This window comes from Podarcis raffonei, chromosome 1, assembly GCF_027172205.1.
Source record: "Podarcis raffonei isolate rPodRaf1 chromosome 1, rPodRaf1.pri, whole genome shotgun sequence".
Classification (NCBI taxonomy): domain Eukaryota; kingdom Metazoa; phylum Chordata; class Lepidosauria; order Squamata; family Lacertidae; genus Podarcis; species Podarcis raffonei.
Window position 1 is genome coordinate 46,585,054 of NC_070602.1, and position 27,419 is coordinate 46,612,472.

General features: G+C 41.4%; 1 protein-coding gene across 4 annotated transcripts in view; it reads left to right on the forward strand.

Annotated features, from left to right (window-relative positions):
• The window catches only part of MAP3K9 (mitogen-activated protein kinase kinase kinase 9), a 39,936-nt gene extending 17,991 nt beyond the window's left edge, over positions 1-21,945 (forward strand). The window contains exons 5-11 of one of the 4 annotated variants that reach the window (XM_053384575.1): positions 3,066-3,241; positions 5,406-5,646; positions 6,543-6,665; positions 7,141-7,297; positions 12,410-12,519; positions 13,574-14,377; positions 17,413-21,945. In XM_053384575.1, the coding sequence (XP_053240550.1) occupies positions 3,066-3,241; positions 5,406-5,646; positions 6,543-6,665; positions 7,141-7,297; positions 12,410-12,519; positions 13,574-14,377; positions 17,413-17,885 (2,084 nt within the window). In that variant the 3' untranslated portion in view covers positions 17,886-21,945. The remainder of the gene's footprint in view (positions 1-3,065; positions 3,242-5,405; positions 5,647-6,542; positions 6,666-7,140; positions 7,298-12,409; positions 12,520-13,573; positions 14,378-17,412) is intronic. The other 3 variants (XM_053384582.1, XM_053384591.1, XM_053384600.1) reach the window with 3 other exon arrangements.
• Positions 21,946-27,419: the final 5,474 nt, after the last annotated feature.

Sequence of the window (27,419 nt, forward strand, 5' to 3'; positions counted from 1 at the left end):
CTAGATGAAGATCTTGTTTATAACTTCAGTCCTTTTATAAAGTGCTGCTCAAACCCATTAATTCTCTCACTGTGTAACTTCAGTTTTTATTTTGTTCTTCCATTAACTACGCTGGTGGGCTTCACTAAGCTAACAATACCAAACTTGCCTTCTTGTCTCTAAAGAGGTTTTTGGATATCACTGCAGTCCTCATTAGTGCAAATACTGTGACAGTTTCAAGCCTGGGGAACTGAAAAGGCACAGGCCACCTGCATTGTAGTTATCCTGCTTACTCACTCATGCATTTTGTTGGCAGCAGCACTTCGTTTTACAGTATGCCATGTTTCCTTTCTTGTCATAATCCTGATGCAAAGAAGCAGGCACAATGCTGCTTCAGGATACATCTATTTTGCTGATTGCCAGTAACTGGTTAATAACAGGGGAGAAAAGAATAGGGAAAATTTGCAAAAAAGTAGCACTCCCCCTTTTCTGTGGCACTTTTGATCCAATTAATAGTGCAATCCTAACTATGTCTACTCCTGTTAATAAGTCCTATTGAATTCAATGTGGCTTATTCCTAGATAAGTGGGGTTATGATTGCAACTTTAACCATTAGGTACAGGTAAAGGTACCCCTGCCCGTACGGGCCAGTCGTGTCCGACTCTAGGGTTGTGTGCCCATCTCACTTAAGAGGCCGGGGGCCAGCGCTGTCCGGAGACACTTCCGGGTCATGTGGCCAGTGTGACGAAGCTGCTCTGGCGAGCCAGCACCAGCGCAGCACACGGAACACCATTTACCTTCCCGCTAGAAAGCGGTACCTATTTATCTACTTGCATTTAAGGGTGCTTTCGAACTGCTAGGTGGGCAGGAGCTGGGACCGAAAGACGGGAGCTCACCCCGCCGCGGGGATTCGAACCGCCGACCATGCAATCGGCAAGCCCTAGGCGCTGAGGTTTTATCCACCGCGCCACCCACGTCCCTCTTTAACCATTATTTTTCTTAATTGAAGGGTTGTGTAAATATTTATATCTGAACATCCAAAATGAGGCCCTTGAAGTTCCTGATGCTTTTTAAATTATGACACAATAGTGGAAAACAAAACCCAGTGAAGAAAAACCAAATAGAAATGGGGGGGTCCATGGGACCATCCAATTTAAATGGCTTTTAAATGTAGGTATGTTTGTGTAGATCATTAGTAGTTCTCTGTTCTGCACTGCATGACTCTCAAATAACAACAACCATGCTGCTTTGTTACACTATTGAATATCTTGAAATAAAAGTGAAGTGAGCCAAAATAACCCTGTTGTTGGGATACTGCCAGGGAGACAAAGGCCATCATGCCCCCACGCCATCTCCGGACGATCCATCAACCTCCCGTAGAAACGCAGTATCAGTCAATTAGCGACACAAGCCTCAGAAACATCTGTCCACATTCCAAGGACTGGTGCACGCCCTTTGCAGAGTTCGCACAACGAAAGATGCACTCAGGAGAGCATTATTTACAACTTTATTCAGCGTTGGTCAGAACAAATAAAAACATGACTGCCTGCCTGCATGTTGAGACACACAGAGAGAAAAACAACAGCTATATACAAAAACAGAAACTTCCTGTGAGCAGGAAATACGTAGGCTGTGACTCACAACAGCCTGTCCCCTTTTAAGGTGGAACGGAAATATCCTAACAGTAATAATGCAGGGCCTTGTTTCCTTTCTCTCATCTTGTTTCACTGCACTGTTCAGGGACTAGTTAACAACTGAAGTAGAAATAAAAACAAGCTAAATTGTTACTGTCTGATGACAACTCTGTAACTAAGACTCCAGAAAGCATTCATTTTCATAGTTTTTGCATATTCTGTAGGATAGGTAACAAACTCACATAACTACTGGGATTCCGCTTTAGCAAGTATGCTTTCAGAAGTTTTATAAGCACAACCCTATGGAAATCAGTGGGTTTAATAACATGGATGTTTACTAGAAATCAAGTAAGTTATTAAGTAAGAAATCAGCTGTATTTAAATCAGGGCAGCCCAACTTTTCATACCAAGTTGGCCGCATGAGTACTTTGACATAGAACCTGTGGACCTCATACTGCCTTGTTGCACAGGCGATGGGGGACCAAGGCCAAAATTTGACCCTGCACATCCCTTGTACTGCTTTCTTAAAGCTAGCTAAGCAAGGCACGAGACAAGCTGGGAAAGCACTAACTAGACTTTGGGAAGGAGGCGGGAGAACTCTATGGCCCTGTCAGAGCCCACACATGTCCTTCCCAGAGCCCAATGCCTCGCTTACCTGGCTTTGGGAAGGAAGCGCAAGGTCTTCAGGAGTCAAATGCATGGGCGTAGCTAAGGGTGGGAGGGTAGGGGGCAGCTGCCCCCCTAAATCAATACAAATCAATAAAATCTGAGGTTCTGCCCCCCCCCAAAGCCTTCCCCCTAACCAAAATCATGACTACACTCATGGGCAAATCTTGCTGAGGGCAACCAAAAAAAGGCCTCGGGCCATGCATTGGACCACCCTGGTTTAGGTAATTTCAAATTTGTGTAAGGAAATGTATAAAGTCAGAGGTGTAGGAAAGGCCAGTAGTGACATATTTGAATGAAAAGGCATCAAGATAGATCCTTATTAAATTCAAAGTACTTTTGTGAAACTTTTTACTTTTAGGAATGATGGGGCAAATTGTGGTGAGTATATAATTTACTTTTCTGAATTAGGCATTGAGAACCTGTAAGTGAGTAATTGATGTAGAATGGTGTGCATTAATTAGCATTGTTTCTGGAAAGCTTTGTAATATGGGGGCAAAGTAGGTGTGATGTGAGAGATCTATGACAAGAAGTTTTGTTTAGAGATGGTTGTAATAATGCTAACGTGCTAGTTTCTAGTGTAGAATTTAAATTATTTGGGATTCTGTTGTGTAGAAAAAAGTTGGCAAATGGGGTATAATCATATGTATTCAAGAGTGGTAGACCAGAGGGTTAAAGATATCAACAACTGAGAGAGTACAGGTTGTTGCCATGGCCCAGAAATACTCTTGCAACCTGGCAACTTTTGAAGTAGATTGTTGTTCTGTCTTGTCTTTATCTGTTTAGATTGTTGGAATGCTGACCCACATTCAAGGCCCTCCTTTGCCAATATTTTAAACCATCTAACCAACATTGAGGAGTCTGGTTTCTTTGAAATGCCAAAGGACTCATTCCATTCCTTGCAAGAAGATTGGAAAATTGAGATCCAGGAGATGTTTGACCAACTCAGGGCCAAAGAAAAGGTAAATGGGGCTGGATATTGATTTTATACTAATGTTGTTATTGTATTTTATATTAATTAAGTGATTTTATTTAATCAGAGCTGATCTTGCAATGCTGGTAGAAATAATGCATCTTGGGTCAATGGTTTGCATGAATGTATACTCACAGTCTAAATTTGTCAAGCAGAAACTGCCAATATTCACATCTTTTGGAAATGTCCAGTGAATATTCAATTTTGAAAGCAAATTCTTGTTAAGGATTTTATCAAATATGAGATATTGTGTAACACTATGTTTTATTTGGCTACATGAAAGATATAATTCTACCTGAAGACTGAGCACTTGTCAAAAGAACATAGGAAGGTTGTAAAAAAGGTGATTCCTCCAGATTTCTTCCTCAGTCTGCTGGTAGAAGTGGAATACTGAAGTAGACATGCATAATCCAGTAGTACTATATTTAAAGTCTGATCAATATAATGACTTTTATTTTAAAAAATAAATTAGACTTATTATTCAGATGATACGTATACGCAACTAAACCACTGTCAGAAGCTACAGCACATTGATTACCATTTCTCTGCAGTGCTTGACAGCACAGTGATGAGGACCTGTGAGTTCAGTTAGGCTCACCAGGCCTCCCCATTTATCCCTGGGAAATTAAACATGGAGAAGTTAAAGATGTGGGTGGACCAAGAAGGAGTTTGCAGACACCACCAATAAGCTGATCAGTGGCACCTGCAAAGCGTTGTGTATTGTGTGCTACGTGTGTCTTTGCAAGTCGCAGCATTTGACTGTTAATAATAATAATAATAATAATAATAATAATAATAATAATAATTATTATTTTTATTTATACCCTGCCCTCCCTAGCCAAGGCCAGGCTCAGGGCGGCTAACAAGCAATAATAAAAACATGTTGAATGAATACAACTTAAAAACAAGATTAAAATACAACATTAAAATACTGAAACATTAAAATGCAGCCTCATCACAGGAGGAGAAAGGAAAAAGAAAGAGGGGGAGGGAATCAAATTGGCTCCAAGCCAAAGGCCAGGCGGAAGAACTCTGTCTTACAGGCCCTGAGAAAAGAAATCAGATCCTGCAGGGCCCTGGTCTCATGAGACAGAGCGTTCCACCAGGCCGGAGCCAGTGTTGAAAAGGCCCTGGTTCTGGTTGAAGCTAATATAACTTCCTTAGGGCCTGGGACAACTAGGGTGTTGCTATTTATGGACCTTAAGGTCCTCTGTGGGGCATACCAGGAGAGGCGGTCCTGTAGGTACGAGGGTCCTAGGCCGTGAAGGGCTTTAAAGGTCAAAACCAGCACCTTGAACCTGACCCTGTACTCCACCGGGAGCCAGTGCAGCTGGAAAAGCACTGGGTGAATACGCTCCCATGGCAGAGACCCCGTGAAGAGCCTCGCTGCAGCATTCTGCACCCGCTGGAGTTCTGGGACAGCTTCAAGGGCAGCCCCGCGTAGAGCAAATTACAGTAGTCAAGCCTGGAGGTGACCGTCGTATGGATCACTGTGGCCAGGTCAGGGTGGGAAAGTTAAGGGACCAACTGCTTGATGCGGCGAAGGTGGAAAAATGTCGCCTTGGCTGTTGCTGTAACCTGGGCCTCCATGGAAAGGGAGGCATCAAGGATTACACCCAAACTCTTAACGGAAGGCAATGGCACTAATTGGGCCCCCGTAAGAGAAGGGAGTTGGTCCCTCATCCCCATGCCATCCCGACCCAGCCATAGGACCTCTGTCTTCGAAGGATTTAGTTTCAGTTGGCTCCCACAAAACCATCCAGCCACAGCTTCCAAGCATCTGGTCAGTGTGTCCGGGGCCGAGTCGGTGTGGCCATCCACCAGCAGATAGAGCTGATGGTGGTTCCTGCAGAGAGCTGTGCACCACACAGCTGATTATCAGGGCTTCAAAGTGCTGTGCACCACACAAGAGGAAAACAGGTCACGTCATGTCATGGTGACACCAGGTGGTTGATAAATTTGGCCCACGAGGTGGGAGAGTTAAGGATCCAGCCAGATGCATTTCCTCACCTCTGATGTAAACCTTTTCCAGTGTTTTCATTCATAGGCCTTAGAACTAAAGATTACCAATCATAATTGCTGCCATTTTTCAGTGGGCAACTGAGATAATATATGATACTTCTAATCTGGAATATTGCCTTGTTTCTTTGCAGGAACTGCGGACATGGGAAGAAGAATTAACCAGAGCCGCTGTTGAACAAAAGAACCATGAGGAGTTTCTGCGGCGACGGGAGCAGGAGCTGGCAGAGCGGGAGATTGACATATTGGAAAGGGAACTCAACATAATTATCCACCAACTGTGTCAGGAGAAGCCGCGTGTGAAAAAACGTATGGGCAAGTTCAGGAAAAACCGGCTCAAGTTGAAAGATGGCAATCGCATCAGTCTTCCTTCTGGTATGTCCCAGTATAACAGGGCTAAACAAAGTTCTGTCTTGCACTCATATACCGTATTTTTCCGTCTATAAGACACATGTAAAACACCCCCTATTTTTGGGAAATAGGGAGGAGATATTATCCATGTATAAGATGAGCCCAGATTTTGAACATTATTTTAGAGTAAAAAAGCATATACATGGAAAAGTACGGTAATCGTTTGCTGTAGCTTCCTTCTAGACATGTATATAGAATATGCTCTGTGTGACCTTGGTGACAGTGGTTGAAATATCTAAAAAGGACTACTACAAATACATTTTTAGTATAAGTATCTGACTGGCAAATGTCTCATCACATGGGGTATGTGCAAAGTTAACAAACATTTTTCCACTAAGCCGCCTCTTCCCCATGCTTTTCGTTGTAACTATAATGCATTTTTAAAAATTCTTCATTCTTCACTGTGTACTCTGCAAGAGACCGCTAACATTTTCATCTTACTTTATTATAGCCTTGCAGATTACCTGAAAATGCATTGTGATTTTTCTACAGGCTGCAGTTTAATTGCTTGTTTAATTGTCACCTTCTTGTTTGGGAGCAGGCAGGGTACTGGGCACTGGTTCCTGTGCCTATTATAACTGAGTAGAAAACAGCCATACCTGCCAAAACACTCTTTGCAACTGTTGACAAAGAAAGACATATTGATTATTACCACCTCTTGGGCTTGTGTGAAAAAGGTGCATTCACTAAAAATACATACTGGATCATTTAGTGAAAAATGTACATCTCACTGGGGATTTAAATTTAAATTCATATTACAATGCTGCTAAAATGCTATAGCAGAAAGAAGGAATTCATTTCCTTAGGTGATGTCATAGTGAAGTGACGAATGAGTATATCAGGTCTTGTTTTATTAACAGATTTCCAGCACAAGTTCACTGTACAGGCTTCTCCAACGATGGATAAAAGGAAAAGTTTGATCAGTAGCTGCTCCAGCCCTCCTGCCAGCCCTACCATCATTCCTAGGCTCAGAGCCATCCAGTGTAAGTAGTTTGCTATAAAATTTGGCTAAGTGCCGATAGGTTATGGTTTCTGTTTAGGACAGGATTCCACAATGCTTCCTGTATAGCGGGGTGGCTAATAATAATAATAATAATAATAATAATAATACTTTATTGGTCTCAACTCAAAATGACTTACAGCTAAAAAACAACAACAAATTAACAAAAACCCACATAAGAACATTAAAATAAAATAAAAACCCATTAGATTAATACCTTTTAAAAAATCAAGATCAAAAGTGGCAAATGGCCATCTTTTCCACAGTAAGGATACCCGCTCCCCTCCCCTGTAGTCTATTTTCATTATATGGGCAGTCAGTATGGTACTGATCAGTGCTGGGTAAGAACATAGGGTGAAGAATAAAATCTATGGGCGTCTGATTATTTGCTTGCAGTAATACAAAATAATGGCATAAATGCATGCTCATGTTTTTCTGTCCTATTGTCCCCCTCCCAGTAACTCCCAGTGAAAGCTGCAAAACATGGGGGCGCAACTCTGTATGCCAGAAGGAAGAGGAAGGAGGAGAAGAAGAAAAAAGAGGCCAGAAGAAGAAAGGTCGCACGTGGGGCCCAAGTTCTCTTTGTCATAAGGAGCTAACAGCAGGCGAGGATGGGTGAGAAGCATAATCTTAGCTGCCACTGTGCCATAAAGCCTCAGTCCAGCTTCCTTTTTTCTCCACAAACCTGCCATACTTTAGCTGGTATAATTGTTTGCCAAAGCAGTTTACATTCATTGCAGTTTACATTCATGTTATTTATTCCAATAATAAATTATACATTTAATAAATAGTAATATGCCCTTTTAAAATGTGTTGGGGGGTATTGGATTGTTTTTGTTTTTATTTTGATTATGTATTTTGTGTTTTTATATTGTTATTTTACCTTGTGAATCGTCCTGAGACCTGCAGGTATAGGGTGGTATATAAATTGAATAAATAATAATATTTATACTCCACTGCAGATAGCAAAAAGAGAGAGAAAGAAAAAGGGTTCACATCACTGCCTACTTGTTAAAATTAAAACAGAACATTCTTGAGTGTTAATACTTGAAACTTTCCCCACTCAAACCTGAAACAAAAAAATGTTCCCTTAAATACTACAACAATATGGTCTCATGGGGATCTGTGTGGAGGTTATTCCACAAAGGTACAACTATCTCAGAGAAGGTCTTGGTATTCTTTGCTCTCAATTTTAACAATGTAATCTGATGGTGTTTGAAGCATCATTTCTTTAGTTGATCATTAACACACGGGGAGAGGATTGCCTCCTATTTTTTTTAGATTAGAGGCATAAAAAATACAAAATCAGCTATCTCATCTGCAAGAGATTCATGTTCAAAATCCCATCTCCTCTTAGCCAGTCTGATTTCCCAGTACCATCTCTGCTACTTCAAAGATTGTTCTGTAATCTTAGTATTTCCATGCTCCCTTGCCCACCCCATTTAATCAGAATTATGTTTATTACTCAGTTTCTAGGTATAGAAATGCCTTTCTTTCCTGTCCTGTAGTCTGGCACTTAGGTGAATGCAGACAGAGAGAATTTGGCTAAAGTCACTGGCGCAAGCTATAAATTATTCTTTCATTGTCATAGGGTTGGCCATCTGGTCATTTGACCAGCCAAATAATGGCAGTTGTCTATTTGACAGCAATCAAATATTCCATGAAGCCAAAAACAGTGTGTACATGGCAGCTTACTTTCAAAACAAAGTTCAACAAATCTTGGCTTGCTTTGGTAACTAGCCAAAATTTTCACCATGACCCTCCTGCTGTCCTTCAGAAGAAAATAGATGGACTTCTGGCATTTTCCTGAAATGAGAAAGGCAGAAGTCGTTTCTGTTAATTGGCTGGGAGAGAATTGGGCATCTAATTGTCCTGAAAAAAACAACAAAAAACCCAAGCAGAACATCCAGCTCTTCTTGAGTGCTTTGGGCTTTGGCCATCTTTGCAATATCTGTCCTATTAATACAGTAGTATCATTTTTGATTTGGACAAACCTATTTCTCTTAGGAGACAAACGGGCACACATTTCAATTGAGTTTTGTGTTACATTTCTCATACTTCGGATTGCATTATGTAATAAAGTATACATGAGTCAAGATCCTAAATCTATTGATACAAATGGCTGTTGTGGTAGGTAGGAATAATGGAAGAATCATATTGGGTGGATTCAGCCCTGTTCAACAAACAGAAGGACTCCTTCAGTCTGTGACTTATATAATATAATATAGAACTTATATAACTAGATATAATTGACTTATATCTAGTGGAGACTCCTCGGGCAGTGGATTCTCCCAGATTACTGTTTTGTGGTTTATCAGCCTGTAACGTTTGCAACCAGTTTGTAGGATTACCTTGAGGAGGGAAGATGACGGAGGAATATTTTATGATTCAGACTCATTTGCTCAGAATAAAGCAGCCAAACTTCATCTTTAAGCCTTCTGTTGGCAAAATTGTGATTACTACAAGGACCCTCAGGAGCACTGTATCGCTGCGAAAAGTAACAGCTATTAATGTAATCAGTTCTCTATATCTTTTGGGCTATCCGCCCAAAAGCTGATCGCATCCTTCATAAATATGTAAGAGTGAAATCTAGAAGATGCTTATTGCTGAATTGGATACACAATTGGTATATGTGGTCAGAAAATGGGGGATGCGGATGAAACAGGTTCTGCAAGTAAAACTCCCATCAAATTTGAGAGATGGCTCACATGCTTTCCTTTTGGATTGTGGTGTTAAGTAGCAGTCACTAGCAGTAGTGCGGTTTATTCTTTGAGTTTTACTTGAGAACAGGATTTTTCAAGTTTCAGGCTAGTTGGTCTTTCCAACCAAGAATTACTTGGTTTCTTATGTCAGGCATCAAAACCAAAGTCTCTCCACATAATCATGTCAAGTGTTCTTTATTTACATTTTAGACATTCAGATTTTTCAATGCAATAGTGCAGTATTCCATCTTCATGTAATGTAGGGTTGACATATTTTAAAAAGAGAAAATCCAGACACCAAAGTTGTTGAGTCCGTCCCCCCCCCAAAAAAAAAACAGTTTTCCTGCTATTTAAGGAAATTCACCAAAATCGACACTTCCTAAATGACTTGTCATACGTCTGGATTTTCCGGACATTTCAGTATTTTCTGCCCAGACACTGTTTCTGACAGCCAAATCCTGGCTATGTTTGGGAAATTCTAGACGTATGTCAACCCTAATGTAAAGGGAGGGAGGGGTCTTTAGACAATAAAGTCTTCAAAGATTTTTGGGCTGTGCTCCCTAAATAAGAAATAATGAACACTCACAGCACAAAAAATGGATTTTATGGGAATATATTCCCTCTCCTGCCTCTTTAAAACTGGGGAGAGCTGTGATAGTTCAGAAGTCCTGCTATCGATGGTCCGAAAGGAGCATCTCTTTGAAAGTAATAGAGCAGACCAGCAACATGCTATTCTGTCTGGGGAAGAAGCACTATGGTGCTGGAAGACCATGTGGGAAGGTGATGAGCAGGCAGGGAGAGATTGCTTTAAGGAGTGCAGCAATGATGGAATTGGCAGGAAGGGCACTGTTGCCACATATTAGCTTGCCAGAAATTCAGGTGGGCAGTGAATCGGGCAGAAATTTATTTTTATATACTTTGGAATTTATACTTGACCCCACTGCTCAAATAGGCTCTCATTTTCAGTATGTCTCAGAGTAAGTCCTATTCCAGGGCACTATGGAATCAAGGTATAAATTTACTTTATTGTAAATTAATTGCTGTGCTATGTAGGGAAGAGACTGAATTGTTTTTAGCACCCTCTAGTGACCACCTTGGTTTTTTTACAACCCAGGAAAATAGAATACTTTTTCCAGAATAAGAAAAAAAAAAATTTTTAACTCACAGGTTTTGTTCCTCAGCTGAGGCTTGCCAAAGAATTGTCGTCCTCTGTTTTCATTTATGAAGGAAGCAATATTTGCTCTGCCATGCTACAAAGGACAACCCAGAATATTGTGTAACTCTCAAGACCAAGATGAAGGCTACACTTTGTCTCTATATATGAGAGGGGGTTTTGCCTGTAGTAGGCAAAACCAAGAAATGCAACGTAAACCTTCTAACTGAGTGGAGGATAAGAATACAACCTTCTCCCAAATTACATACTTTACCTTGGCTCTTCTTATTTTTGAAGTGAGCATGCTAACTTCACTTTTGTATGTGTCGCCTGCTTAGTGATGTTTATCTAGGTACTTAAATTGGGGTCCTCCTTATATAATGCTCTGAATGTAAGGCTTATGTTGCAGTTCAAATGCTAAACATACACAGATTTAGCCCTATGAACTGCCTAGATAAGAAACCAGCTGTGAATCATATCAAAGGTTTTCTGAGCTGTTCAGAGAAAAAGCAGAGTATAAATGAGATGATAAATAACATTTTATATCTCTTATATATTTTATATATAATTATATTATAATTTATATAATAATAATTTATTATAATTATATTATAATTTATATAATTTATATAATTATAATTATATATATAATTATATATTTTATATATAATTATAATTATATTTTATAATTTTATATCTCTAAGGATGAATGAAACATAGAAGAGAATAGTGTACTTGCAAAGGCAAATTCATAAAATATAATTTTTATTGCAAATATGCAATACATGAACTTCTTCTGTTGGGTTGATTCCTTCAGTAATAGGTTGGTCTGCAAAGAAAATAAGATTTTGAGTATATGGTTATAAATAAAACTGGCATAAATTCACTGGAATTTTCTGGGCTTATCTCACAGGCTCATTGTGAGGGTACAATATGCTAAAGCAGAGCTTTCTGAACTTTTCATGTTGGTGACACACTTTTTAGACATGCATCTTTTTGTGACACAGCAATTCAGTTTTACTAGCAAACCAGAGGTTAAACTAACCCCTTTCCGGCCCTGGGAGGAGCGTGGGGAGCATTCGCACCACACACCTACACACTGCAGCCAACACACTAATGTGTTGCAACACACAGTTTGGAAAGCTGTGTGCTAAAAGGCATGTTCTAACCTGACCCTGGGCCTTACTGGTGTGATGGAAAATGCATCAAAGGGTAACCATATACTCGGGGGGGGGGGGTAAGGTTACCCTGGTAACCTTAAGACTGGACTGCCTCCATACATTTTAAACAAGCTTTTATAGGCTTGACTTCACTTGGTATAGAATATGATTGTTAAGTTTCTAACTAGGATCTGCTAGAAGAGCTGGCAAGATATGCTGTATAAACAGTTGATTGATGGTCTGTTCCCAGGCACATTTCAAAGTGCTGATGGTTATACGCAAAGCCCTAAATGACTTGAGGCTTGGCTCTCGGAAGTCCCCCTCAAGAGTCCCACTACCATCTGCAGTTAGGAGGGTGGTGACAAAATGCTACATTTTGGAAAGATGCTAGAAAAGCTAGTGTGATGTATGCTGTGTCTTTTTGAGTCCAGGCAATCTTTTTTTAACATCCACATATTCTTGCATGCATAATAATTATCTTTGTTTTATATGGCTTATTGAATGTGATGCTGCTGTTTTTCTGTATTTTTATATATCACTGAATTTGGTTTTTTAAACTATATGTCACCATGGGAGCTTATTTTTCTAAATAAACTAATATTTGTGATAGAGTAGAATAGTTAAGAATGAGGAGATAAATATTGGTCATAAAAACAGACAGAGGAAATAAAGTATCTGCATTTAAATGTGTCTTCTCTTCTCTTTACTTTAGTCTAAAGTGTTTGGATGGATCCAAACAGTGGTCATCTAGTGCGCCAAATCTAGGGAAAGTTCAGAGAACACCAGTCATTTTCCCAGGATTTACAAGCCTAACAGAGATGGGTAAGTACCTGTTAAATGAATTTCTTAAATGCACTGTATTCAGTCTCATGTTTGTTTCTGTCCACCAACACTTACCTCTTACAAAAAAGCAAACCTCAGAATCTGCTTCTGTAGTCTTAAATTTCAAGACTTGCACCTATTTTTTAAAATAAGATGTACAGTATCATGAAAGTTTTGTTCACACCATTGGCCTGGTTGGGACCAAATGCAATTCCCCTTCTCCCCTCCCAGATTTATCAGGTCACTTCAGAAACTGGGAACACTCAGATAAAGATGTCCAACAATTATCTTAATGCATAGTCAAGTACATGTGGGGAAAGGCTACCTGAGTCCAAAGCCATTTATGGCTTTTAAGTACATGGTTATTTAAAACAATAAGAAACTATACAGTATGCCACATAGTCAGCACAACACACTATTAAAATAGTGATTAAATGGCAAAATAAAAACTTAAATTCCAGTGTTATAAAATGTGATTTCTCAGACAGTTCCCTGGGTAGATTTGTGTGCTGTCATTCACCTTCAGGTGTTTTCTCCTTGATATATATGATCCATTGAAGTGGTGGACTATTTTGAGAGAAGTTGCTATGTGTGTATGTGTACACACACCCTCTCACACAAACCATGCATGATTTTTATATTGGAGGGTTCCTTTTTCCTCCCTCTGTTCTGTTTGCGTTGCTTCAGCGGCTAGGCTGAAGGGAGCTGTCCTTAGAAACATGTGTGGCTGCTTTGAGCAACAAGTGGCTCATTTCTGTTTTAGCTGTGCATTATTTCAAATCTCAACTCCTTTTAGTGAGGATCATCTGAACTTATATTGCTTTTATATTGAAATTGGAATCCAATAAACTGTATGTGGCATGTACATTTGACAGCTGCCATCATTTGAAAGGGGCGAAGTTTCCATATTCTTTGTTCAAAATGCAAACATGTTTTTCCATAGTAGCAGGGTGTTTCTATTTTTACACACAAGATGAAGCATAACCCATTCTTATTCATAGTTAAAATGTCAAGGCCCCACTCTTTTGTGTGTGTGTCTGTATCTCTTTTGCAGAGAATGAAGACAGTGATTCTTTGAAAAACGGAGAGACCAAGATGCAGCAATCACCTGGGTCTAACCAATCATACCTCTGCATCCCATTTCAGAGAAGTGAGGACTGGGATGGCCAGTCCAGTGATGCCAATGAGGAAACCACTCCTATGAACTCTACCACAAGCACCCCTCAGCTCACCCCCACTAACAGCCTGAAACGTGGAGGTTCCCAGCACAAACGATGCGAGCTTGCCTTTCTGGGCTGTGGGGCTGTCTTAGCTGCTGCTGGCCTGGGCTTTGATCTTTTGGAGGCTGGCAAGTGCCAGCTGCTAAGCCAGGATGAGCTGGATGCCCCCAAGGAAGAGAAGAAGAAACGTGATAGTATTTTCCAGCGGGCTGGACGTTCCCGTCGGAGCACCAGCCCACCTTCAAGGAAGCTCTTCAAAAAAGAGGAGCCGACATTGTTGCTGGGCGAGCCATCCAACTCCCTGACCCTTCTCTCTTTGTCTTCCATTTCTGAATGTAACTCAACCCGTTCCCTGTTACGCTCAGACAGCGATGAGATTGTGGTCTATGAGATGCCAGTCAGCCCCGTGACAGTGAAGGCTCCCTTGCCAGTAGTTAGTCACCCACTAGTTAATATCTGTGTTGAAAGGTTCAAGCGAGATCCCAACCAGTCCTTGACTCCCACACATATGACTCTCTCTTCTGAAGCCCGCCAAAGGGGGCACAGACGGACTCCCTCTGATGGTGCCATAAATGTGACTGGTCCGCTTGCCAATGGATCCCCTTCCAGGAATTCTTCTGCAGCAGCATTAGGATCAGGTACGTTATTCTTTTCCATCCTTGAACTCCAGAAAGTGAATGCTCCTGCCATTGCACTTCCTGCAGATGTTGCCTCTGCGGTAAGATTGAAGGAAGGCAGTAGCTGAAGGAAACGAGAGGCACTATGTATAATTTTTACTTCTGCACTTTGAGGATCTCAAACCCTCAGTGAGTTAGGGAATTCCCCTGCATGCGAATACAGGCTCTGTGGAATGAGCGGATGAGACCAGTAGTGGATTTGGCAGTCAAGAGGGCGGTTTCTGCACAAGATGTAGAGGGAAGTGAGGGGTAGGTGGGGCTCATCAACCTGGGTAAGTAGCCAATCTAGGAGAAGGAAAACTCCGATCCTGAATCTCTGCAGCCTTGTTCCTTAGCCACAAGACTAATGAGTAAACCCTACACAAATCTGGAGTGGAGTCCCTAAGATGGTTGGAAAGTGCCTTGTATGCCTAATTCTGGCAACTCCTGCAGCCAAGCTGGTGCCAAATGTATTGTTCTGCTTTCCTTTGGACCACCTCAGGGAGGCAGGGAGTGGGGTCTTGTCATCTGGGCAGCCCAGGACCTCCAAACACACTGCCCTGGCTTGCACTCTGGGGAGGTCACTTTGGTGCTGCTAACACAGTGGTTTGACTTCACCCCCAGAGGCGCAGTCCATTGTCTTTCAAGACAGACAGATGCTTACAACAACAGAGGATGGAGGTGTCCTCCATGTATGGGTAGGGTGGACAGTAGAGAAGAATCCCCCAAACACTGGAGTAATGAAGGCTGCTTTTGTGTGGTCTTCAGTCATCTTTCCTCGTACTTTGCAGCCTTCTGTGTGGCTGCTAGTTCCAGCTTCCCCGCCTCCTCTATTTCCCTTAATATGGTTTCCCTCCTTAAACACATTTTTCCCACGCCACACAAATTGCACGTATCCAGGTTCTCCTCAAGTGTTTTCTTCCTCTCAAGAATTCTTGCCACCCTAATGATTGCTTCCTTCTCTTCCTCAAACCCAGTTCCTTTCCCATTTAAAAAATGTCTTTAATTAACCCTATCTGGTGCATGTAATAACATCAGATTTGGCATTGGAAGTGATTCAGAGTCTCTCACCATAATTGTTTGAATGTGCTTAAATTTCATGCCAGTAGGAATTTCTGCTTCTTGATTTATTGTCTTATTGGTAAATGACAAGTCGCTGAACATCCCCTCTGCCATATTTCAAAAGAAATACTACTTTGGGTAGAACAGCACCGCTGCAACATTAAATCCTAATCTATTCCCTTTACTAACAGTGTAATAGACATTCAATGAGGGATTTATTTTCAACACAGGCTTGGACTATCAAAGCAAAAGAATCCAATATAGGCATTTATTTCCTAAACTGAATATTAGCTATTGTCATAAGAAACCTTTTAGACACAGGGTCTGGTAGATTATAAAATATAATTTCTAAAGCAAAGTAAATACTCTTACATTGTTGAGAAAGCCTGTAGCCATATAAATTATATTGCATCAGTTCCTTCCCTTCTCTATGCCTGATTTCTTTATTTAGCATTCATATACTGATCTGGTTTGGATTTGGCAGCTTACAGTATAAAATTAATACAATAAATCACAGTAAGAATGGCAAAATAAAATTACATTTCTTGTCTCATAAGATTACTTTTTGATTCCAGTTGCCATTCATAACTAGCAGCTTAAGCATGAAACTTCAGTAACACTCCTAAGAATAACTTGAATGTGACTCTAGTTTGAAGTTAGTTTGGTCTAGATGTGTTAACTGTAATAGGAGTGCTTTGTTCCCTATTTTAATGGGGGGAAATTGAACATTCCTTTTACTTCAAACAGTGAATGGTAGTGTTGGTTAAAGGTGTAACTACAGTTACAGTTTAAGGGAAACTTGCCTTTTCTTCCACCTTTTAGGCTTTGCAATACAAAGATTCATTTGAATTCTATAAATTAACTGATAAATTTGATTGAAATCCAGACAGTCAAGGAAATAAATCTTTAATCAGTTAACATTAACTTGTCATCTCTTGGGATTAACCATTCCTACCACTTCATTCTGCCTTAACATTCTGTTTCAGTGCTGTACAGTTCCAACTATAATAAGCAAACTGAAGTGGGTGCAAGATATCTGGTAGAGTGTGACTGTTTTGGGTACACTGACCCAGCCACTTGCACAACCCCCTCTGGGAAGAATTGTGAAATTTCCTCAGCAAGTAGAAATGGCAGCTCCCCAATACCATCCTTTAAAAATGGGATCTATTCCAAGCTGAGTCTTTTCCTTCTCCATTTGCCTTTTTTGAATTGCAAAATTGGTTCTAAAATGGGAGCTTCTGGGCACAAGTTAACACTTCCTAATTATAAAACCTATACCCTCCCCTGAAAATATGTATGTATTACCTAGAGACAGCAATGGTTATGGGGAGAAACTTCAGAATCTTCACTGATTTTCTCTGGCCCTGGGATATGTTTGCCAGTGGTAGACACAGCTACCTAAGAGCTGTGAACAGTTGGTAAATAAAATGTAATTGTAACATTTCTGTAGTAAAGAAGCAAATTAGCTTCATAAGATTCATGTTTCACTATGAGCATCCAACATATTTTCAACGTTAAGCATGCTGTCCTCTTCCCTGTCTATGGCTGCATCCATACTGCTGGTTGCACTTTGGCACTAAGATGCTGGTGTGGGAAGAAAAATCAAGGAAAAAGGAGGTACAGAGATGCATATTGTGCGTTCACACAACAATCCTTAGACAGTTACATATCTGGACTCTGTCAGCCTTGCTGCCTTGCTACTGCCAGCATCTACCATTTTAGCTTGCAGGGATCAGCATGAAGATCATTGCAGCTCCCATGTGGTTTGCATGCATCAGGTGAACTGAATCAATCCTTTGTCTGACATCACCCTTTGTTTACTTAATGAGCCCGGTGTCTCTCTTCATCAGTGTTGTCTAACCAGTTGGTTTCTCTTTCTTCTCTCCCTTCCTCCCCCTTCCTTTCTTCTGTTCATTGTGTCCCCCCCCCTTTTCCTCCTTCTGGTGGGGGAATAGGTGTATTAAAAACTCCCAGTCCAAGTCAGGGTCCAAATGAAGTCCCTCGACTGCCAGACCCCAACCTCATCTTTCCTCCAACCCCCAGGCGCCATAATGCTCAGCAAGACTCCATGCTGGAGAGACCCAAGACCTTGGAATTCCTACCTAGGCCACGCCCTTCAGCTAACAGGCAGCGGGTTGACCCCTGGTGGTTTGTATCCCCCAGTAATGCTAGGGGCGAGTCCTCTGCTAATAGCTCCAGTACTGAAACTCCCAGTAACCTGGACTCCTGCTTTGCCAGCAGTAGCAGCACTGTTGAAGAGAGGCCTGCACTGCTTTCTTTCCGTGTCAGATTGCCTGAAGAGGAGCGGACACTGTTGGACATGGATGTTGAAGGGCAGAGCCAGGACAGCACCGTGCCGCTATGCAGAACTGAACTCAGAACACGCAAACCTGCAGCATATGAACTCAAGCAAGAGTTCTGGTCCTAGCATGAAATCCACAAGGGATTGGTAAGCTCCTTTAGATTCAGTTCTACTTCTTGCACTAAGAATGCACTTTGAAGACAGGTGAAGTAGAGAGATGCTGCTGAGGTCATATCACAGTGCTGTGTCCACTAACAGATATGGTATTGGGGTACCTGGCCTTTTGTAAGTACATGTAGCTAAGCTACACAGAGCTGCTGACTCTTCTTGTGGGGTTTCCTGTGGTCTTCCTTGTATTTTCATTACAGTGTTAAACTGCAACAAGTAATGTGGGCAAGTAAGCCTCCATTCTTGACCGTCAAGAACTCAGATACCCTCTGTTGGTATGGGTTTTGTAATAACCTCAACTCCTACCTTTTAAATGCAATGATAAGCAGTGTTTGTCTACACTGTTACAATGCAGGAATATATATAAAGGTTTAAGTGTGTCTGAACCAGCATTCTTGTTGCATTTGATTGAGCTTTTCTCCCTTGATGTCCCAGAACAAATGTTCACTCATTTTTGGTATGCATACAGTTCCTCCTCCTAGAACTGGCCGCTGGGGGGGTGGGGCATTCAGGATCTTGCCAATGACCCATAGCACCCACCTCTATACTTTTTATGCATCGTGCTGAAAAAAGGCGGAGCCACCTGTTTCTTAGTTTCTGAAAGTAAATGTTAAATAAAAAAGGGATGTCTCAGGTTGCAGTGGTGCAAAAGGATTGGGGCAATGGGGTGGAGCTCTGATAGTGGAGAACTAGAGGTGGGACTCTGAGATTTTGGCTTGGACCCATCATACATGAGCATGAAGTTTAATGAGACACAACCAGGAAGTGGTGAAACACAATGATTAATCTTGTAATTTGATATGAAACATTGCATTCTTTCACAAATTTTGGTAGTACATCGCATGAAAAACTGCCAGTCAGGATATGCCCTTTCCCCCCTGAATCTTACTTCATTTAGGTAAGTAATTTCCAGATTTAATAATCAATTTGTCCCCCCATTGTTGAGCTGACAAATAGCCCACCCCCAATACCATGTACATGGCTATTCTATTCCAAAAAGAAAAATCACAGTGAGCATTATAGAGATTCTGGTGGAGAGAAACAGCTTGCACACTTGACCTTAATGACAAGACTTGGGGATACTTGGAAAGCAAATAGAAGTCTCCAGGTCTCAGCAGGAACTGAAGAGCACATGCAGTCCCACTGGTCTAGTATCAAATAGTGCTCAGAGCATAACAGAGCTTATTACCCCCCCCCCTCTGCAATCTCCTCCCCCACCATCTCAGATTTCAGGAGGACTACATTATGCCTCCAAAGTTCAGCATTTTGTCATGTAAGGCCCCTTCCAGGACCTTTGGTGTGCATGAATTTTGGCAAGCTACTGAGGCCAGCCAAAATCCCTGGACCCCTGCTGCTATCACACTCTTGTATGACTAGATCTATTTCTCCCATCTGGTTTTAAATTATTGTTGCCATATTAAAATAAAGACCTATCTGAAGTTTTGAAAAAGGTGTTTAAAACCTCTCTCATGTAAGTTTCCTTTTTTATTCCTAGGCTGTAATCCCTTTTGCCTATGTTCCTGACATGTCATGAATTGTATCTATAGCAGTTTACTACTTATCTCTGTTGAAAAAGTGGGTATAGATCATTACTAGGAATCAAAAGTGGTCACTCTTAAGGGGTTTTGTGTAAACTTGTAGAAATATTGTTGTCTAGCATCTAAATAATAAAAATCTGAAAATCTGTGCTAGTTCAGGTTTAATTTTGGTTCTGCCACCAGCTTGCTGTATGACATTGGGCAAATCACTTTTGCCATATGTGCCTCAGTTTCTCCATCTGTACCAAGAGCTACCTCATGCAGCAGAAGTGTAGTCTTATTGTGCAAGTTGAACCATATCAGTGCACCTTAAATAGAAGTGGGGCTATACAACTTTGTAACTTTATTGAGTTCTATATGCTGAGGAAGCAGTCCCCCTCTGGCAGTTTTAGTGCTATGTAAGTGATCTGCTAGTTCAAGGTGAGTTTGTGCTCTATGCCAGTCCAGATGAGCCAATATAATCTATATTTTCTTGAAGACATGTAGACTGTCTAAATGGCTCACTCCATGAGAGTCAAGCCCTGCTTAGCATTTAACTTACTGCAGTTATAAGCACCTGCAAGTCAAGGGTGGTTCATTCCTAACTCTGGTACTGGTAATTTGAAGTCAGCAACTTTCCTTATTCTAGATTGCATCCATTAAAAAAAATTAGACGAGCCCTGGCAGGGTCTTGCCCTTGCCCTTGAACTCTGAACTTTAGGAAAGGGGTGGGGGAGCCCGTGGGCCCCCAAAATACTGTTGGGCTACAGTTTCCATCACTCCGGACCATTGGCCATGAGGACTGGGGCTGATGGGAGTTGGAGCCCAAGAACATCTGAAAGGCCACAGGTTCCCTGTTCCCACTTCATGGTGATGTTTAGGCACTATACCTTTTTAAAGAATTCAGGCCCATTACTAAAACTGTGTGATTACCATTATGATTTAAATAATCATAGTCCAAGAACCTGCAGTGCAGGAATCTTTTGCCCAATGTGGGGCGTGAACCCATGACCCTGGGGTTAAGAGTCTCATGCTCTACCAACTGAGCTATCCCAGCTCTGCAGCTGATGTACATTCTGCATCAAATGCAGCTTTCAGTACACCATTTCTTTAAAGCTGTTGCCTTTTAGGACACCAAATTGTCCTTCAGGAACATCAGTTTCCTAGTATGAAATCTCTATAAGCCCACAGTATGCAAGTTTCCTACTTGTAACTGACCTTTGCATGGTCCTCTGTGCAATCAAACAACACCCCTCTTCATTTTCTGCTGCAAGAGTTTCTTGCAGTTTCTTCACTACTTCCACAACGGCTGAGTGAAAGGTGCTTGCTCCTCTTCTCCCAAGCTCTTCCTGAGAGGAGAAGGCAGGCATCCTAGGTTGTCAGCCCAAATTCTTGTGGTTCTGGAGGTTGCTGTGCATACCTGGAGATTCCATTTGTATAACTCTGCAGATGACTACTTTAACATTAATAACAATTTAATATCTGTGTTTCTATTTTTGATCAGGATGCCAAATCCAAAACAACTTTTTTAATTTTTTGGCTTGCAAAATCAGCTTTCTTGAAGAGCTCATGTTTGCCAGCACTTAACTACTTAAGGTGATTTGCTTGGGTCTCCTTTATGGGTCTGGTTTATGTTTTGTTGAAAGGCTGTGTTCATGTGGAGTAATTCCGCATGTAGGATGTTTCTCATAGGCTAGTCCCTGTGATCTTGCATGCCCAGGTGTAGCATACTCTCACGTCTGATGTTTGTGTAGGTGCAATGTGACAAATGTTTTGTAAGGCACCTTGTAGAGAGAGTTTGGTTCTTGATATCTGCTGATTCAGTCTACTGTGCTGAACCCCCCTCAGGGCTTTTGTCCCAATTGCCATGTTCACAAAAGTATCTCGAACGCAGTAGCATTAGAAAGCACTCCCCAACCCACTCCCAAAATTAATATTACAATCTGTTTACTACATAAATGCTACTGTGTGCTTTGTTTTGTGATGGTGGTTAAGTGATGTTGGAGCCTGCCTTTTAACTTCGGCTCAGCTGTAAGCTGGCAGTGGGAATGACTGACAGCCCCTCCCCCCCAAAAAAACAAGCTTTGTGACACAACCTGTTGTCTCTTACCCTTTGGGGCTTAAAAATGGTAATTAAATGGCATCAGTGACTGGTTTGTTTCACTGTAGCTAACACATCTACAGGTTACACTTTTGCATAATCTACTGTATCTCTGTTCTTTGTCAATGTGTTATGTGCATACCTTTGATACATTTTTAATTTATGCTAGAGAATAATAACTAAATTAAAATGGAGCTAATTGAAGTTGATAATATATGTTTGCTTTTCTCTTTGCTTCCCCTCCCTGGATGTATGGTGGGGGATGGGAAAGTAAAACAAGGGTGCCAAGCAGGCTTGGTTCAATGGCTACAATTATTATTGTATTACAGTGTAATGCTATTCTAGGCCTTGTCTCAAGATTAGAGCACACAAACTTGAATAAAACCGTTATAAACACCAATTGTGTAGTGAGAGCTTCATTTTCTCTTTTTTGCAAATGTTACCTAGAAATGTTGGGCTTAATGATGTTGTGTGTATGTTATATCCTTGTGTTCGCTTTCTATCATATCCTAACCTGCTTTGTCAATACAGGTAATTTCTGATGAAGAGCACCCTTTGTGTGTTCTCTTCGGTCTTGAACCTGAGTGCCGTGGATAGATTTCAGTCAAGATTATTTCAATCATAGATTTTGAAATAAGTTTTCTCGTTTTGAAAAGCATATATTTCTTGAACAAGCACTGCTTTATCAATTAAAACATACTACTTTACTGCTAAACAGAGGCTTTATACAGCTAGAAGCATAATCAAAAACTGATGTGCCTCATACACAGTAGATTGTCCATTTATAGACAAGATACTATACTTCTGTTTGACTGTTTAGCTCTCCATACACATGCAAGGGTACTAAGCAAAATTGATTACTTGAAGGGAAAGGTTGCAGATCTATGCCTATGGAAGTCCCATTGAACCAAGTGGGGCTCGTTTCCAGGTAAATAGTCGCAGAATTTATTTATTTATTTTTGGGATTTGTATCAACCCTCCCCCCTAAGGTCAAAGGGCAGACAGCATCAATAGCAACAGAAGCAAACTGCAGACAGAAAAACAAATATAGTAAGGAGAATCATTTTTCTCTCCATCTTTTAAAGTTTCCTGGTGAGGTAGGTTATATATTTTCTGTTGTCTTAGTGATTTTATTATTATTATGTGTGTTTAGTAAGCAGCTTTTAGCATTTTAAGTAGAGGCAATGGATAAATATGGCCCACACTGAACTTCAAGTGGCATAGACATGAAATATTGTCTTCGTTCCACCTGCTAGCCATTTCTTCTCTCCACCATAAAAGGTAAAGGTACCCCTGCCGGTACGGGCCAGTCTTGACAGACTCTGGGGTTGTGCGCCCATCTCACTCAAGAGGCCGGGGGCCAGCGCTGTCCGGAGACACTTCCGGGTCACGTGGCCAGCGTGACAAAGCTGCATCTGGCGAGCCAGCGCAGCACACGGAACGCCGTTTACCTTCCCGCTGGTAAGCGGTCCCTATTTATCTACTTGCACCCGGGGGTGCTTTCGAACTGCTAGGTTGGCAGGTGCTGGGACCGAACAGCGGGAGCGCACCCCGCCACGGGGATTCGAACCGCCGACCTTTCGATCGGCAAGCCCTAGGCGCTGAGGCTTTTACCCACAGCGCCACCCCAGACTTGGTCAGAAGATTGTTTCTTTCCTTTTTTCTTTCTTTCCATACTCTTTGATGTGATTCATTTTTATTCTATACTTTTCTTCTCCTTCCACTGCTTCCCATCTCAGAACACTCCATGCGGCTTAACATTCTCCCCCACCCACCTCAAATTGAATCCAGAACAATTAGTTTTCTTTTATTAATTCCATGAGACCCAGGCTGCATAATCTCACCAGCATTTGCTAATTTAACCTGTCATCTCTTGAATTAATTTAGAAGAGAAAGGCTGTAATCCTAACCCTCACCTACCTATGAATAATCCCTACTGAATTGATTAAGATTTAATCCTAAATAGATATGGTTAGGACAGCAGCCTAAACATTAATATTTCTTGCCATCTCTTAAATTTAAAAAGTACACAGTAGCCAGAAGATGGCGCTCACTGCACTATAGAAACCAATTTATTCTCCTGTGAGCCAAGGTGGTCTGAGCACTAACTCATTCTTTTCAGAATCTCCTAGTAGCTCCCCTAATATAATCTGATTAAGGAAGGAAAATTCACACTTCTCCATCTGACACAGCTAATACCAATGAGCATTGATTCCCCTTCATTTCTAATGAAAATGTGGTGTGGCTGGAATGTGGTTTGTTGGTTGTTGTTGTTGTTTTGCTTTTGTTGTTTTTAAGGGATGGCATCCAATTTCGTTGCACTTGTGCAATGTTGCACGTGTGTAATGACAATAAAGAATCTATCTATCTATCTATCTATCTATCTAAAATCTGACAGATATAAGCCTCTTTAGAGATGGGAGAATGACACTCACTGTCTTAAAGAAAAGCCGAATTAGTTGGGTCGGGGTTCTACTTTCTGTGCAGTAAAGCCTGCTGAGGAGGTGTACAATTGCAGATTTGGGAGGACTTGCAGTTCTATTATCTCTGTGTAAATTTACACAACCAGTCAAGCGCCTCTGCACAAAAGTAGGGTTCGAAATGTGAACACGCCTGTGTAACAGCAGGCAGTGCCTTAGGAGCCCCTCTCGGGGTGAGAGTGAGGGGGGTGCCGCTTTCAAAAGGGCACCCACCACCTGCAGGTTTTAAATAATTTTGTAAAAAATGAATTATTTCGATTTCTGATAAAATTAATTGATTCATGGGCATTTTATTCTTTTTAGTCTGATGAAAGGCTTTTAGTTTATTCAAAATAGCAACTCTAATAAGCTGTGCATTTGGTGAACTGAAAATAATGAAATGATGTTAGGCAGGAAATGAACTGCAGCACCCACAAAAGCTTGAGGGTTGTTTTTTTTTAATCTGTAAGGTTCCACAATACTTTGTGTTGCTCTTTTTCTGTGACAGATCAACACAGCTGCTCTTCTGGAAATGCTTCCCTTCCCTCTGTCTTTGCAAATGGTGCATTGCATTTAACTATGAGAGAACGTATTCATTCTATAAAATGCAGACTAGTTCTGTCCACTACATTTGTTGGTCAGGAGCAGCTTAGAACAGCAGTCAATTGCCAATGAGTTTCTCCTTTCGAGAACCCTAAGGGCTGAGGGTTGGACTAATTGGAAGCAACTGTAGGGGAGCTGGTGCCATTTTAAACTGTGTGAGCTCGGATTGTGGAGGTCTTTCTCATTTTAAGACTTTTTAAAAATATGTTGATGTAGGCGGCAGAAGAGAGAAGCATGGATGAGTGGACTCTGATAACTTGATAAAAATCCACATATTCTCGGGAGAGGGGAAATAAAGCAGTCCTATAAACTGATTTTAAAGGCACTGAAGGGGAAAGAACGGATGAACTCAAGATGATGATGAAATTAGTTTTGGAGATCAGGAAGAATGGATTAAGCGTGATGCATGTATCCAGCATGCATGTATCCTGGAATTAATCTGTTCTAACTCTGTGACATAATATATGGTAAAAACTTACACATGGGAATGAAAATGCCTTGGGGCTGTTGGTATAGAATTATCTTCAACTGATGCATAGCCATAGAAGCAGACTTCTCCCCCCGCCCCTTAAACTGAAGATGCATTCCACCACAAAGTCTGAAGGATCTAAGTTCACCTGAAGGATGGGATGTAAGTCATTTGACCCAAATTTTGACCTCCTTTACAGTGGTACCTCGGGTTACATACGCTTCAGGTTACAGACACTTCAGGTTACAGACTCCGCTAACCCAGAAATAGTACCTCGGGTTAAGAACTTTGCTTCAGGATGAGAACAGAAATTGTGCTCCGGTGGCGCAGTGGCAGCGGGAGGCCCCATTAGCTAAAGTGGTACCTCAGGTTAAGAACAGTTTCAGGTTAAGAATAGACCTCCTGAACGAATTAAGTTCTTAACCCGAGGTACCACTGTACTTGGCTTTGGGAAGGCAGCTTGAGGACTATGAAGAAGGGCATCAAATGTTGCTCAGGGCCGCCAAAAACAGCCTCAAAGACCACATGCAACCAGGCTGCATATTGAACCACCCTGCTCTAGAGCAGTGCCAGTCAAGCCCCAGCAAACACACAGGCCAACTTTTCCCTCTTCTTTTTTTACTAGAGTGGTCATTTTTCAGGGTTGACCCTCCTCCTTGGTGGTCCCCCATACTTATATCTGAGACCAAATACTACAGCTGGAGAGGTTTACTTTGATCTGTTGATAACAAAGTTTGAAATACACTGAACTCTGCATCACTTGGACTTAGGTAGCCTCTGTAGTCAGCTGTTCAGTGTTTCTGCAGTTCTGTATAGTCTGATAAGCAAAAAATGAAGCTCTGCTGCTGTTTGCTGTTTCACAGTGACTGCTGATAAAGGAGCGTTTATCTACAGTATGTTCAGGCAGCCCAAAGGTGGCAAAAATGTGTTTTAGATTGAAGGGATCACGGAGAGTATTCAGGATCTCCAGCTATAGCTGATGAATCGGCAAGGATTTAGATTCTGCAGTAATACATTTTGAAGAGATTGTGTCCATTGATTATGCAGCTCCATTAGACTTTTCACTGGATTATACCTAGCAACTAGGATTATTCGACTGAGATGTTAAAGGAATTGAAAATATCAGGTGTGTAGGGAATATCTATAAGCTTTTCCAGGGACTCTGTGAACTGTTGCTGCCTTAGCTTGAACAAGTCATGTGGAAATCTAATTTCTCTGAGGAGCTAGTCTTTTAATTCCCAGTGGTTACAATCCTCCTCGATTAGGTTTGCAAACAATGTGAATTTGGTGGGCGTATGGAACTTCCTTACTTTTGAACCTAAACTATTTTTCCACAACTACTCCTTGGGAATAAATCAGTTTCATGAATCAGAATACAGGCATATTTCAACTAATACACACTTATTATTTATGTAAAGCGATTGCTTTAGGTTGAGATCCAACTGCTAGACTGACGTTGCAAATTGAGCATCTCTGGAGAGCAACAGCATCCTTGAATATGGCCCTGGTAAAACTGGTGCTTTGCTTTGCAGAAGATAATGGATACTTTGCCTTAGTATATTAGGGAAGTGAGCAAGCAGCAGAAGTTCTAGGACACACACCCACGAATGAGCCATAGTTTTGTAGCAAAGCTAACCTGCTTCCACATGCCACATACACAGTCCATTACATGTGTGTTTGATACTATCTTCATGCAATAGCTCTGCAGCTTCTGCCTTCCCCACCCCAATTTGGAAGGTGACGTGTGGCTGGGGCATGGGTGTACCAGTTGTTTGGGTAAGTTCCAAAAGAAATTTGAGGAATAGAGTTGAGGTATTCTGGCTTTGTCCCTTGGAACCAGGGCTTTGTGTTCCAGTACATACATATGTGTGGTTACATACGCTTCAGGTTACATACGCTTCAGGTTACAGACTCCGCTAACCCAGAAATAGCGCTTCAGGTTAAGAACTTTGCTTCAGGATGAGAACAGAAATCGTTCTCCTGCGGCGTGGCAGCAGCAGGAGGCCCTATTAGCTAAAGTGGTGCTTCAGGTTAAGAACAGTTTCAGGTTAAGAACGGACCTCTGGAACGAATTAAGTACTTAACCCGAGGTACCACTGTATTGTTGTATGCCACTCCTATCTCTAAGAGGTGTGAGATTTCAAGGGTTCTGAGCACTTAGCCAGAGTTCATGTTTCTTTTTGGAATGAGGCACAGTGGAATCTGTGGTGTCTTTATGATATATTGTTTACACATACACATATATAGAACGTGAACCTACGATGGAGGGGTTCACAGCATCAGCAACCCAGAAGAGTCTTGCTTCTTCCATAGCCACAGCTTTGGATTCAAATAGAAATCAAA